At 46.2% G+C, this 14,997-nt stretch overlaps 1 protein-coding gene across 3 annotated transcripts in view; it reads left to right on the plus strand.

Moving 5' to 3' along the window:
• The window catches only part of LOC125484273 (uncharacterized protein KIAA1614-like), a 54,913-nt gene extending 43,258 nt beyond the window's left edge, over positions 1 to 11,655 (plus strand). Inside the window, exons 8-10 of one of the 3 annotated variants that reach the window (XM_048602321.1) lie at positions 2,336 to 2,400; positions 6,591 to 6,772; positions 10,628 to 11,655. In XM_048602321.1, the coding sequence (XP_048458278.1) occupies positions 2,336 to 2,400; positions 6,591 to 6,772; positions 10,628 to 10,833 (453 nt within the window). In that variant the 3' untranslated portion in view covers positions 10,834 to 11,655. Of the gene's footprint in view, positions 1 to 2,278; positions 2,401 to 6,590; positions 6,773 to 10,627 lie in introns of all 3 variants that reach the window. The other 2 variants (XM_048602320.1, XR_007263110.1) reach the window with 2 other exon arrangements.
• The last annotated feature ends 3,342 nt before the right edge of the window (positions 11,656 to 14,997 follow it).

Consider the following 14,997-nt stretch of genomic DNA (forward strand, 5'->3'; position numbering starts at 1 on the left):
ATGGTACATCTGTAAAAGTTGGTGACAGTCCTTATGGACATGCTGAATTTCCTTAGCCTCCTGAGGGAAGTAGAGGCATCGTTGTGCTTTCTTGACCATCTCATCAACATGGGTGGTCCAGGGCAGATTGTTATTGATTATCCCTCCTAGGAACATTACAATCAGAGGAGTTGTGGGCTATACACATTGAGCCACATGAGATATCGGAGTAGGCCATTCAGCTCACTGAGCTTGCCCCATCATTCAGTGTGATCATGACTGATCAAACATTGTGATGCCCATTTACCCTCCCCATCCTGGTAATCCTGTATGCCACTGGTGTCAGAAATCCATAAAACACACTCAAAGCTCTCACAGCCCTCTGTGATTCCAAATTCCAAAGATTCACAATCCTCTGAGTAAAGTAGTATCTTTCCTGATATACAGAGTACATCAACCAAGAAATCTAACCAATCTTCTATGCAATGGAAGCAAGACTTCACTATTCCTGTACGCAAACAGAGTTGGAACTGTTTCGGTAAATTCAAAGTAATCCTCTATCCCTTTCAGAAGGTGGTACCTCCAGCCAGAAGGAACCTCCTGGAGGGAGAGAGATAGGACTGTCCAAAATAATGAGGAGTTTTCATCACAATGATTAAGGTGATAATGCTATAATTGGCAGGAGTGAGGAATGTAGGTTCACCGACAGAACGAGGGGGAAGATGAAGATTCTTTTAGGTCAAGAGTTATTATCATCTGGAATGTGTTACCTGAAGAGATGGTGGAGACAGACTGAACCATCTGTTTCCATCAGGATTCAGAAAAGACTCCAGGGGAAACAATTTTCATGGTTAATGGGAAAGAGCAAGTGAATGGAGCTGAATGGAAACCTCGACCGAAGGGTCAGCATCAACACAGTGGGCCAAATGGTCCTTTTTTTCTGTGTTGTACGGTTCAAATAGAATTGGGCTGTGAGAAAATTTAAGTCTGCAGAAGACCCAAAGATAGGTAAAGGGACAGGTAGTGTTGAGGAAGTGGAGAGGCTGCAGAAGGACTTGGCCAGACTAGGAGAATGGGCAAAGAAGTGGCAGATGGAATGCAATGTGGGAAAGTGTGAGGCCATGCACTTTGGTGGGAAGGAAAGAGGTATAGACTATTTTCTAAACGGGGAAAGGCTTCAGAAATCTGAAACACAAAGGGACTTTGGGGCCCTATTTAAGGATTCTGTTAAGGTTAACATACAGGTTCAGTTGGCAGCTAGGAAGGCAAATGCAATGTGAGCATTCGTTTTGAGAGGGCTAGAACTGCAGGGATGTACTGCTGAGGCTGTATAAGACTCTGGTCAAACTGTATTTGGAATATTACAAGCAGTTTCAGGTCCGGTACCTAAGGAAGGATATGCTGGTGTTGGAGGTAGTCCAGAGGAGCTTTACAAGAATGATCCCGGGGATGAAGGGCCTGTCATATGAGGAGCGGTTGAGGACTCTGGATCTGTACTCGATGGAGTTTAGGAGGATGAGGGAGGATCTGATTGAAACTTAAAGAATACTGAGAGGCCTGGATAGACTGGATGTAGGAGAGACTAGGACATGAGAGCACACCCTCAGAATGAAGGGACAACCCTTTAGAACTGAGATGGGGAGGAATTCCTTCAGCCAGAGGGTGGTGAATCTGTGGAACTCATTGTCACAGAGGGCTGTGGAGGCCAAGTCATTGAGTGTACTTAAGACAGAGATTTATAAGGCGGACAAGGGTTACAGGGAGAAAGCAGGAGAATGGGGTTGAGATACATAGCAGCCATGATGGAATGGCGGATAAGACTTGATGGGCTCCTCTATCTTATGGTCTAAATCCAAACGTAGCTATGAGTGTTTAACTGGGAAGAGTTTAGAGGGAGACTAGAGGAGATATGGATCTTAGAGAAGTGCTGAATACCCACACAAGCTCCTGGAGACCCCCGGATTCTGATGGGAATGGGGATTTCTGGCAGGAGACGGGAACGTTGTTCATTCACCGAGTGACTGTGATGTGTAGTGGGGAACCAACCTCTCATGGACTCTTGCTTGATGATGATGTCAGGGGGTTGAGTCTGCTGGCGAAGTTATTTTTGCCTTGAAGGCCTAATAATCCCTTGAGACTTGCGGGTAAGGGGTGGTGGAGGTTTCACTGACAAACCGTGAGCTCTTATTAACGAGGCTGTTGCTTTTTATTTGTGTGTTTGTAACCAGAAGTAAGGTGTTAATGCCAGCATGAAACATGCATGGAGTGGGTTCAGTGCAATTCTGTCATCTTCTACTAGGTGTCCCCATTGGCTCACCTGAGGAAAGCTATCTCTTTCCAATCTCTTCACCCCCAGGCACGAAGAAATCGTTCCAGTTCCTACCTGGTGCAGGAGGTGCCAGAAGCTGGCTTGGGAAGGAGGTAGGTTGATGCTGAGGAACACTGAAGATGGCGGAGGCCAGGATGAAGGACGAGCCTTTAAGGATTTAATCCTTGCTGTCAAATCCCTCCGTACCCTCTTCTCTCCGCATATCCCTCACCCAATCAATCTCCAAAAGCCCACAACCACACCCCTCCCTGCCAGGATCTCTGAGCCCTCAATTCTGCCCTCTGACACTTCCACAGTTTGAATGATAAATTATGCCCCTTTGCTTTGGACTTTCCCACCAGCGGAGATCATTTCTCGCTATCCATCCTGTCAGATTGGTTAATCATCTTAAATACCTTGAGGTTATCAACACTTCAAATCTTCTGAGCTCAAGGGAAAGCAAGCCTAGTCTATACAACACAATTTTAGCTCTGGAACTTGTGTGGCTCAGTGGTAGTGTTCCTACCTCTGAGCCAGGTGGCCTGGGTTCAAGTCCCACTTGCTCCAGAGATGTGTGATGACATCGCTGAACAGGGTGATGAGAAAATCTCTAGAGTTTGTGGTTCAGCTCCCTGGGAAGAGATTTACCAGGATGTTGCTGAGAAAAAGAGAAAGGCTGGGACTTTTCTCATTGGAAGTTGAGGGATGAAGTTATAGAGGTTTATAAAATCATGAGGGGTACAGATAAGGTAAATGGCAGGTGTTGTTTTCCCTCGGATGGGGGATTTCAGGACTAGAAGGCATATTTTTAAGCTGAGAGGATAGAGATTTAGAGAAGACATAAGGGACAACCTTTTTACACAGAGGGTGGTACATGTATGGAATGAACTTCCTGAGGAAGTGGTGGATGCAGGTACAGTTACAGCATTTAAAAGTCACTTAGATAAGTACATGAATAAGAAAGGTTTGGAGGGATATGGGCCAAGCGCAGGCAGGTGGGACTAGTTTAGTTTGCGATTATGTTTAGCATGGACAGGTTGGACCGAAGGGTCTGTTTCCGTGCTGTATGACTCTATAACTATCACTGCATGTGTTGAGACCTCTACTCTAGGGAGGCAAGTTTGACTGGCCCTTGTTGCCCTCAAAGCCCTCGAGAGGGTGGTGCAGAGTCATGTGCCAGGCTGTTTGGAGCCCAAGTACTGAAGGTGGTTCCCCCATGGCCCACCTCCAGACTGCTGAGGTTGAATCTACCACATTCCAGCCTTGTCTAGCCAGTCATTTCATTTACTGTCACCCCTCCAGGCCCCTGTCCTTGGCACCACCCACTGTTACCCTGCCACCAATTCACCCCTCGGCTGCTCTTTTCAATAGCAGTGATGGGCTGTAGCCCCCGCTTTGAGTGTAGACAGTGAGTTAGCAGGTTATCGACAGAGAGAAAATTGATTTTTAGTTTTAAGCTGAGGTGCATTTGCTTACCCAGAGGGTAAAACCGGTTTAAAGTAAGCCCAGTAATACTTGTAAATGAATACTGCTCGATTTGGAAGAGTTAAAGGCGGATGTTTTGCCCCAGTATTTCTAGTGCTGGCAGTTTGATGGGGCCTGTGATTTATTACCATTCTCCGGAGTGATTCAGGGCAACGGTATCAACCATGGTTTAGTAATAACACTCAAACCCATCAGTCAGGAGCTCCTGGGTTCAGTTCCCACTCTGCAGATTTCAGTATTAAAACCAGACGAGAGTTGCATTGTTGAGGTGCGGGGATTTTAGCTTGGAACTGGCATTAGATGTCTCACTTGAGCGTAAAAGATATTTTCTAATCAATCTGTTCAGAGATGTTATGACACACCTCTGGACCAGGTGGGACTTGGCACTACCACTGCACCACAAGAGGGCCCTAAGAGTTAAGGTTGTGGGTGAAGAGCGCTCATGGAAAGCACCTTGGATTCTATAAGTATCAGCAGAGCTCCTACACACAATAAGATGGCCAGCCCCACCAACGCATTCTATACAGGATTGGAGACATACCATAAATATGTGATTCCCAGAAGAGTTACAGTTTTAGGACAGGTTACACAGACTAGGGATCTTTAACCATCAGTTTAGAAGATTGGGGTGGGGAGCAACTGAACGGAGATGTTTAAGATGTGTGGAATACCGACAATAATTTTGCTCACAGCAAGTTCCTGTAACTAACATGATGAGTCCCTCAGTTGCGGGATAAATATTGGTCAATGCACAGGGGAAAACTGTCCTGCTTCCCATCCAGAGATTTAAACATCCAGCTGCAAGGATGGGGAGTAGGGTGGGGAGGGGTAGGTGTAGGGGTGATGCTAGAACTGAGTGCCTGGATTATGCCTACAGCTGAGAATTTCACTCCAGTGCTGTATGCAGCCAGCGAAGCTGGGTGAGGGATAAGTGTTGCCCAGGAAACACCAAGTGCTCTTCGTCTCATGGTGCCGCGAGATCTCTTACAGCCCCCTGAGGGGGCAGACATCAGATCGTCCTGTCTGAATGATGCTCCCTTCGACTGTGCAGCACTCCCACAGCACGGACCCTCTGACAGTGCAGCACTCCCTCAGCACTGACCCTTTCACAGTGCGGCACTCCCTCAGCACTGACACTTTCACAGTGCGGCACTCCCTCAGCACTGACCCTCCGACAGTGCAGCACTCCCACAGCACTGACCCTCCGACAGTGCGGCACTCCCACAGCACTGACCCTCCGACAGTGCAACACTCCCTCAGCACTGACCCTCCGACAGTGCAGCACTCCCTCAGTACTGACCCTCTGACAGTGCGGCACTCCCACAGCACTGACCCTCTCACAGTGCAGCACTCCCTCAATACTGACCCTGTGACAGTGCAGCACTTGCACAGCACTGACCCTTTCACAGTGCAGCACTCCCACAGCAGTGACCCTCTCACAGTGCGACACTCCCTCAATACTGACCCTCTGACAGTGCAGCACTCCCACAGCACTGACCTCTGACAGTGCGGCATTCCCACAGTACTGACCCTCCGACAGTGTGGCACTCCCTCACTACTGCACTGCACCCTCAGCCGGAATGATATGTTCTGGACAGGTAACTCATCAAAGCCTAAGCTGTATTACCTCGCAGTTGGGTTTACATTGCTCCACTATCTCTGTCGATTGATTTAAGCAGTTGTTACTGTTAGCCTCGCTAGGGCATGGGAGCATTTGATCATCTGTCAGATCTTTCAGTTTGTTCCCTTGAGATCCCAAAGGAAGGGCTCAGGTCATAGAGTCATACAGCATGGAAACAGACTGTTTGGTCCAACTCATCCAAGCCAACCAGGCATCCCAATCTGACCTAGCCCCATTTGCCAGCATCTGCCCATATTCTTCTAAACCCTTCCTGTTCATATAGCCATCCGGATTCTCTGGCAGCTTGTTCCATACACGCACGACCCTCTGTGTGAAAATGTTATCCCTGAGGTCCCTTTTAAATCTTTCCCCTCTCACCTTAAACCTATGTCCTCTGGTTTTGGACTCCCCTACCCTGGGGAAAAGACCTTGGCTACTCACCCTGTCCATGCCCTTCATGATTTTTTAAACTTATATAAGGTCACCCCTCAGCCTCCGATGCTGCAGGTAAAATAAGCCCCAGCCTATTCAGCTTTTCCCTGCAACATCCTTGTAAATCTTTTCTATAACCTTTCAAGTTTAACAACATCCTTCCTACAGAAAGATGACCAGAAAAGGCAACCACTATTCTAAAAGTGGCCTGTCCAGTGTCCTGTACAGCCACAGTATGATGTCCCAATTCCTGCACTGACCCATAAAGGCAAGCATACCAAATGTATTCTTCGCCATCCTGTTTACCTGAGACTCCACTTTGAAGGAACTATGAGCCCGCACTCCAAGGTCTCTTTGTTCGGCAACATTCCCCAGGACCTTAGCATTAAGTGTACAAGTCCTGCCCTGATTAGCCTTTCAAAATGCAGCACCTCACGTTTATCTAAATTGTACTCCACCTTCCGCTCCTTGGCCCATTGGCCCATTGGCCCATCTGATCAAGATCCTGTTGTACTGTGAGGTAACCTCCTTCGCTGCCCTCTACACAGAGTGCTATAGCCGTGCTGCTGTGGGTCCCAGTGCTCCTATCACTGCTGTAGAAATGGTTCCATTGGGTGGGTCATCTGACAACAAGCTGTTGCTGTGTTTTGTGGGGGGGCACCAGGTGGTGGTAGATGGTAGTCTCCATGGGACAGTAGAGACCTATGTGCTGGTGACGTGCCATGTGTGTGCTTTGTTCAGATGTCTTCTGTTTCTTGTTGACAGTGGGGCCCAGCCTCCTGGCCGCAGCCCAGTGATGGCTCTGCGTGGAGGAGACCTTGCTCCAGCCAGACACCTGACGCTCGTTGGCCAAGTGACACAGACATTCGCTGATGCCAGCTTCATTCTTGAACTCTCCAAACCAGCAGGGGCGCTGTTTGGGTTTCACATCTCCAGATCGGGTGGACGTGAGTACTGGGGATGTGGAGTTCCATCCCTCTCGACTGTCTTAAGGCCTCACTGGTTATAGGAGCTGTGAATGACCTGGTGTGTGTGTGTGTGTGTGTGTGTGTGTGAGTGTGTGTGTGTGTGTCGGTGGGTGTCTGTGTGGGCGGGTGGGGGTGTGTGTGTTTGTGTGGGTGTGGGTATGGGTATGGGGTGTGTGTGTGTGTGTGTCGGTGGGTGTCTGTGTGTGGGTGTGGGTGGGTGGAATTGGATTCCCTTCCATCACTGTAACCTCGCTGGGAAATCCTGCACACCGTTGAACAGAGGGACAAGGATAGGTCCCCCAGCCGCTCTAGTTCATTTGGGACATGAACACTCAAGGGTGTGAGGGTGAACACTCTGGAGAGATTTGGGACTGAAGGCCCCAATCCCACACACTCCTGGTTATGCTGGTGATGGACACACCATTCCTGCCCTCCAGTGTCTCTCAGTCCCTGGGTATGTGGTCTGATTTCTGCCATCTCCTGCACCCCACCTTCAGTGGGTAGGGCCCCTTCGTTCTGATCTCCTGACTTTCAGGGTCTTGCTTTGAAGGGAATGCAAGTCTTTCGTTCACAACCACAGTGCCAGACTCTGACCCCCTAACTCACCTGGGCATGCTTGGCAATTTGTGTGTAAAAAGAAGGCTTTTAAGAATCAGGTTTGTATTGTGAAGCTGTGCAGAACCCATGCTCATAGTATTAAACAACAACACATTTCTCAAATTCACCAACATCCTCAGACAGCAGCTTCCAAACCCACCACCATTTCCATCTAGAAGGACAAGGGCAATAGATATATGGGAACACCACCACCTTCAAGTTCCCCTCCAAGCCACTCACCATCCTGACTTGGAAATGCCGTTCCTTCACTGTTGCTGGGTCAAAATCCTGGAATTCCTTCCCTAAGGGCATTGAGGGTCCATCTACAGCACATGGACTGCAATGGTTCCTGAAGGCAGCTCACCCCCACCTTCTCAAGGGCAACTAGGGATGGGCAAGAAATGCTGGCCAGCCAGTGATGCCCACATCCCACAAATGAATAGATAAAAAAAGCCTTTCCTTTGGGCTAATTAATACTAGTCTATCAAGACCAGTGCTGTCTTCAGTTGTCAGAGACACAGTGCACACAGTTGGGTATAATACATGAAAGAAAGGCATTTAAGCTATAGATCTGCCAGACATAATGTGCAACCACCTGTATTACATGTGGAAAAATCTCCAAGTACTCCATAAACTATTTATCTAAGTAAATGGTAAAGGTAGCAGGAGGAACATCTCTGCAAACAGCAGTGAGGTAAATAACCTACTGAGCTTGTATTGAGGGTGTTGACTGAGTGAGGCATTTGGCCAATGCACCAAAAGATTTTATCCCTGTTTTCCCAGTAATGTGACATGAACCTGTGTCTCCGAGCTGTGTGAATATCTTGTCATGATTCCCTCATCATTGGTCAGTTGCTTGACTTTGTAACGCAACAAGTAATTCCGGAACAATATTCTATTGTGTATGCAGTTCTGGTTGCACTACTACTGAAAGGATATTATTAAACTAGAAAGAATTCAGAAAAGATTTACTAGGATGCTACCTGGACATGGAAGGTTTGAGTTATGAGGAGAGGCTGGATAGGCTGGGACTTTTTTCCCGGAGCGTAGGAGACTGAGGAGACTGAGGGGCGACCTTACAGAGGTCTATAAAATCATGAGAGGCATATATAAGGTAGATAGCCAGTAGCTTTTCCCCAGGGTAGGGGAGTCTAAAATTAGAGGGCACAGGTTTAAGGTGAGAGGGGAAAGATACAAAAAGGTCCAGAGGGGCAATTTTTTCACAGAGGGTGGGGAGTGTCTGGAATGGGCTGCCAGAGGTAATGGAGATAAGTACAATTTTATCATTTAAGAAACATTTAGACAGGTACAACATTTAGACAGGTACATGGATGGGATAGATATGGAGGGATATGGACCAAACACAGGCAAATGGGACTAGTTTAATTCGTGAAAACTGGATGGCATGGGCAAGTTGGGCCGAAGGGCCAGTTTCCATGCTGTAGACCTCTATGACTCCAGGATGAGCAATCTATTCTTCTCCTTGTTGATCTGTCCTTATTTTCAGGGTGAGGTCTTCAGTTTGGTTTACACTGATGGGTGAAGTGTTGCATTGGTTTGTCACTGCCTGCTGCAGGTCAGCTGATCAGGAGACCCTGTCACTCTTACTGCCTGCCTCCATGGGTACTGGAGATACACTCAATCTAACAGCTACCCTGTTTCGGAGGTAACATTATAAATAACTGGTCCTGAGGTGAAGCTTGAACCCCTGGTTTCTGGCCTAGAGGTAGCGACGTGCCACAAGACCTCTGTGTTTATTCTTGCAACCTTTAAAACCTGCTTCCAACTGGATTGTTTTGCTAGGCTCTTGTAGCATTAATTTACCCGTTATTACTGTCCATTACAAGCGTGTCTACCAAACAGCACCCACTCAGAGAGGTACAGATTAGCAAATAAACTTTGGCCTGATTTCTGCCAGCAAGGCTGGAAGCTCGCGATGGGAAAGCTCTTGGCTAACCATGTGAGATACTCACCCAAATGGCGAGGCCCTCAATCTGGGAGAGGAAATGGTTTGCAGGATGGAGTCAGGCTGATTGCTCCAGATGCCAATTGGCCAGAAAAGCCGGCAAGTGGTGAGGGGGGTGTTGGGCGGGCGAAGGAGGCAGTGATTAAAAGGCCTGACTTGATACATCTCGGACTTTGCTGAAGCTGTTTTGTTCAACATCAGGTCTTCTAGCGTCCATTTAGAGTCATCCAGCACAGAAACAGACCCTTCAGTCCAACTCGTCCATGCCCACCAGGTTTCCTACACTGAACTAGTCCCATTTACTTGTTTTTGGCCCATATCCCTCTAAACCTTTTCTATCCATGTACATATCCTAGTGTCTTTTAAATGTTGTAATTGTACCTACCTCTACGACTTCCTCTGGCAGCTCATTCCATACACACACCGCCCTCTGTGTGAAAACGTTGCCTCTCAGATGCCTAACCCTCCCATGCCTCATTCACTCACCGTGCTGCATCCATGCCAAACTCATGTGTAGTCACCCACCGCCCTTTGCCCTTATACACTCCATGCCAATATCCACCATGAACAGACTTCAGGAACCACTTTGAGATGAAATAAAATCAAATTTGAAATGTGCATTACGGCCTTTATTGTGTTTAATACAATTATTCTATTTTTGAAAGCCCAATTCAGATATTGAAACCCCCTCAAAAATTAATCCCTAATAAAAAGCAAACAGATCAGTATTCATAATCACACATCAAAGACAGCTAATCCCTTAATAACCTCTTTGAGCCACAAATCAATATAGGACCCCTGCTAAAATGATGATAGGTTGTGGAAAGCAGCCAAGCAGCAGCTATAGTTGCAAATGGTTTCATTACTGAAACTCTTCATATTTTCCAGTAACATTGTAACTTCTAGAGCAGATTTCTTTTTCAGCTCTCACTGGTACAGGGAGTCTTTTTTTGTTAATTTTTAAGGGACTGATTTAAATAACTTGACTTATTTGCCCTGAAATGCATTTTCAATTATTCCAAACATTTGGAACTCTCACACATTATGGCTGTCGCTGCAGTGAAATTACACTGAGTTGAAATTGCACTGAGTTTGGTTGGGTCTGCCGAGTTTGGATTTCTTTCGTATGGGAGTCACACACTTTCCTACCAAAAGAAATGGAATGTTGGTGGCATTTCAGGATCTAAATATTGCTGGAACTTCCATAATCCTGTGAAATTCTAGGCCTTTAATCTGACCCATGTTAATTTGTGTGCTTTTCTTTCCTCTAGGTATATTTATTCACCAGATGGCAGATCAGAATGCTGAGAAGCTGTACACTGGATTGCTGGAAGTGGGGGATGAAATTCTGGAGGTGAATGGGGCAAGTGTTGAGGATCTGAGCTTCACTGAGGTGAACAGCCTGATGCTGGAGTACAGCACAGTGTCCATTTGGATCAGAAGGCATAATGGGACCAGACAGTCACATGAACAGTAATGGCCATTGGCCTGTGGTTTGAATTCTGTCCAAGTACAGCACTTTCAGGATTTACACACATTCCAAAACTTATCCACCTGAATCCTCGTACTCAGAACATGGGCTTGGGACTGTAATAAGTTGCCATTTGGGTGCCCTATCAAAGGCTGGGGTCCTGTATGTTTACATACAACGTTACTGGGAAAGATAAGGTGGCTTCAAAATTTGAAACCATTCCAACTGCATCTGCTTTCCACAACCTGTTATCACCTCAGGAGGTGTCCTGAATTCATATCGATGTTAAGCATCCTTATCATTCAATGTCCCGTGTGGCACATTGAATCTCCTCACTGGGGTAACTGAGGAATCTACTTTTCCCAAGTTCTGATTGGCTGGAATCTTCCTCAATATCTGATTGGCTGGACAGTCCTGCTGGCCCTCAGTATTGATCTGCACCTTCACATTCTGCAGGAATTGGGCTTTGTATTAAAACTGAGATTGATCCTTTGCCCTCCCAACCAAGCCACTCCCTCCCGTCGGGGGGTTTAATGAGCCCATATACTGAGAACTGCAAACAGCTTGAACCAGCTTTGTATATTCCTCACAATGGACATGAATGATAAAATAAACTGGACTACTGGACCAAGGTAATATGGTCTTGCCCTGTCAGAAAGCAGCTTCCAGACACTAGCAAACCATCACTATACCAGCCTTTTTAAACTAAGAGAACTCTGAGGCTTTATTCCTTCATCCAACAGCAGCTGCAGTGTTCAGTGGCTTCATCGCGGAGACTGCCTCATCATTGTCAGTAATATTTTATAAATCTTCAACACAGAAACAAAACTCATGAAATAAATTTGCTATTTATTTAACAGCAGTAGCCTCAAACTCTTCTTTTATGGTAGGGAAGACCGAAATGCATGTGTATGACAGTAAAATGCTGCAGATGTTGACAATCTGCAATATGAACAGAGCAAACTGGAAGTGCCTGTCAGGTTGTGGCAGTATCAGGAACAGAATTAACTGTGTCATGACGAAGGCTCATCATCCTGAAACATTAACTCTGCTGCCCCACCCTCCGCGAATGCTGCCCAATTCTATCCAGCATTTTCTGTGTTAATTGCATTTATACAACTACTTTCAGTGCTTCAGGGCCCTGCCACTTTCCTCATACCTCGCCAAAAGATAACTCAATATGGGGTAAAGTTTTAAAATGTTCACAAAACCTACTTTTGTGCTCTTTTATCTTCCATTCCATTCTCCACTGTTAACTGTGCAGGAGAATTCCATAACACAAATTTGAGATTGTTTAAATGGACCCTGAAAGTTTCAAACTATAACTGTGTGGAAAGCAGTCTCAGTACATAGAGTCTGCTGACGATAATCCCAAACTAAACTGGTCCTACCTGCCTGCGCTTGGCCCATATCCCTCCAAACATTTTGTATTCATGAACTTATCTAAATGTCTTTCAAACATTGTCACTGTACCCACATCCACCACTTCCTGTGGAAGTTCATTCCACACACAAACCACTCTCTGTGTAAAAAAAAATGTCCCTCATGTGTTTCTTAAATCTTCCTCCTCTCACCTTAAAAATATGCCCTCAAGTCTTGAAATCCCCCAACCTAGGGAAAACAACACCTGCCATACACCTGATCTATTATCCGCATTATTCTATAAACCCCTATAAGGTCACCGCCCTCAACCTTTTACACTTCAGTGAAAAAAAGCCCTAAACCAATCCAGCCTCTCCTTATAACTCAATTCCCAGTAACATCCTGGTAAATCTCTTCTGAACCCTCTCTAGCTTAATAATATCCTTCCTATAACTGGGTGACCAGAACTGCACACAGCACTCCAGAAGAGGCCTCACCAACACCCTGTACAAGCTCAACATGACATCCCAGCACCAGGTCTGAGCAATGAAGGCAAGCGTGCTAAATGCCTTCTAAATCACCCTGTCTACATGTGATGTAAACTTCAAAGAAATATGGAGGATTGAGATTCTGGAGTGTAAGACACTGGGGAGAAGCTGTCCATTTTGTTTTGAAAGAGGGTGGGTGAGACTCGTCATTGGCAACCACCCCCATGTCACCACAAGAGAACCTGCCACATCTCTGGCCAATCGACCCACTAAGAGCTGATGGGCGACTTTCTCAGCCAATCACAGCCCTTCGCACTGGCATCCCAGAAGCTGCCAGCCAATCAGGTGACAGCTTCTGGGTCCTAGAGTTCTCCAGTTGGGGCTTACTCCTTGCGAAGCCAGCAGTGAGATGGTAATTATGTGTTATACATGTCATGCAAGCTACGAGATTTACGTGACTGTTGTAGTAAAGGGCAGTAGGTTAGTTTTCAGTGGCCACCCCTAAAAATAAGGCGTCGCCCATTTAAAACAGAGATGAGGAAACATATTTTGTCTCAGAGGGTTGTCAGTCTTTGGAATTCCCTTCCTCTTAAAGCAATGCATGCAAAACCTTCAACTATTTTTGAAGCCACAGATAAAGTCTTGATTATCAAGGAGACGGAAGATTATTGGGAGTGTTTAAGAATGTAGAGTTAAGGTTACAGTCAGTCATCATGTTATTGAATGGCTGAGCAGGCTGGAAGGGCTGAGTGCCTACTTTTTTTCCTCGTTTGTATGTTCGCCTCCATTCATGCCTCTGCCTTGGGCACCAGGGGACTCTGCCTGCCAACCCAGCAGGTAGGTTGCCCTGGTTTTCCAGCCTGGAAACTAGTCACTTTTCGCAACCACAAAGGACATCTCTGAGTGGGGAAGTAGTGGTTGTTAATTAAACAGTTAAATGGTGATGGGTCACAATGATCCCCATAGACCTTCTCGCTCAGAATGTAAACAGTGGTGTGTTGTGAAGGAACACACCCTGTTACTTTGGCTTCTTTCCACCCCCAGGGAGGGGAGAATCATATCCATCATCCAAATAATGTCCAAATTTATCAACGAAACAAAAGTAGGAGACTCGGGGCTAGAGTCTGCAAGGGCAAGGAAATGATAAGGAGGACCGGAGATATCTTCAGAGGAGGATAGACAGGGACTGGGCAGACAGGCGGCAAACGCCATGAAGAAGTGAGGTAGTGCATTCTGGGAAGAGAAAACAAGGAATGGGAAGTTAGTGGGTAACTCTTGTTGTAGCCAACAGATAAGTTGTAGGCGGTTTGAGTGCATGTTTACAAAGTCATTACAAAAACCAAAGTGTTTTCTTAGCCTAGTGAGGGATTCGATATTGGCAGCATTGCAGATTTGGTAAACTATTAGAATATCCTACTATGCCTGATTTTCTGTTTTATTGAAGTCAGCAGCAAACAAAATGGGGCAAGGTACAAAAGTCAGGCTGATTCCACACCCAGGGGTTAAAGCTAACTGCGGCTAGACCAGGAGTAGAGTATGTATCAGTTTTTGATGGTTCGCTATAGGAAGGATTTTTAAACCACAGATAACACACAGCATAAATTCACAAGCATTGCGGTGAGAATGTGAAATTCCAGTCAACAGAATGACCTAAGATACTAAGGCTGTTTGCAATAGAGAGGAGACAGCAAAGATGCAGGTTTTTAAAGGTTCCTGCTAGGGAGTAGGCAATGACTGAATTCCCTCCATTTCAAGGAGTCAGTAACAAAGGCATCATTCATTTAAAGCTGTCTGTAGGAAAGTGGAGAGAGATTAGTCTTGACATCTTGAGGAATTGAAGCTTCATCTCAGGAGTATTGCTGTCAACAGAAACCCGGTGGGGGGGTAACCATTAAGGATTTAACAATTAATCATTTGCATTACAAAGATGGTGGTGCAGGCTAACCACTGGGGTGAGTGTAGGTAAAAGGGCAGTGATGAAATCTCTTGGAGTACAGAAGGCCATGTGGTGCATTAGATAGTGTCGCTATCTCATACATCAGGACAAAATCAGCACAGAAACTGGGCCATAGCATGGTCAAATGGGCTGATTATCAATCTGTAAATCCTTCCAACAGGCCTGTAAGCACGGGAGAGTTAACTGCAGTGCAACAGCCTTCCCCATCTTACCCTGATAGGCCTCGTTCTGTTACACACACAAAGTAGATGTGGAGAGGATGTTTCCTTATGTGGGGCAACTCAGAATGCAAGCTTGAGGATAAAGAGCAGTGGGATTTACACAGAGCTGAGGAGAAATTACTTCTCCCAAAGACTTGTGCAT

Source organism: Rhincodon typus, chromosome 10 (assembly GCF_021869965.1).
Source record: "Rhincodon typus isolate 14 chromosome 10, sRhiTyp1.1, whole genome shotgun sequence".
In the NCBI taxonomy this organism is placed as follows: Eukaryota; Metazoa; Chordata; class Chondrichthyes; order Orectolobiformes; family Rhincodontidae; genus Rhincodon; species Rhincodon typus.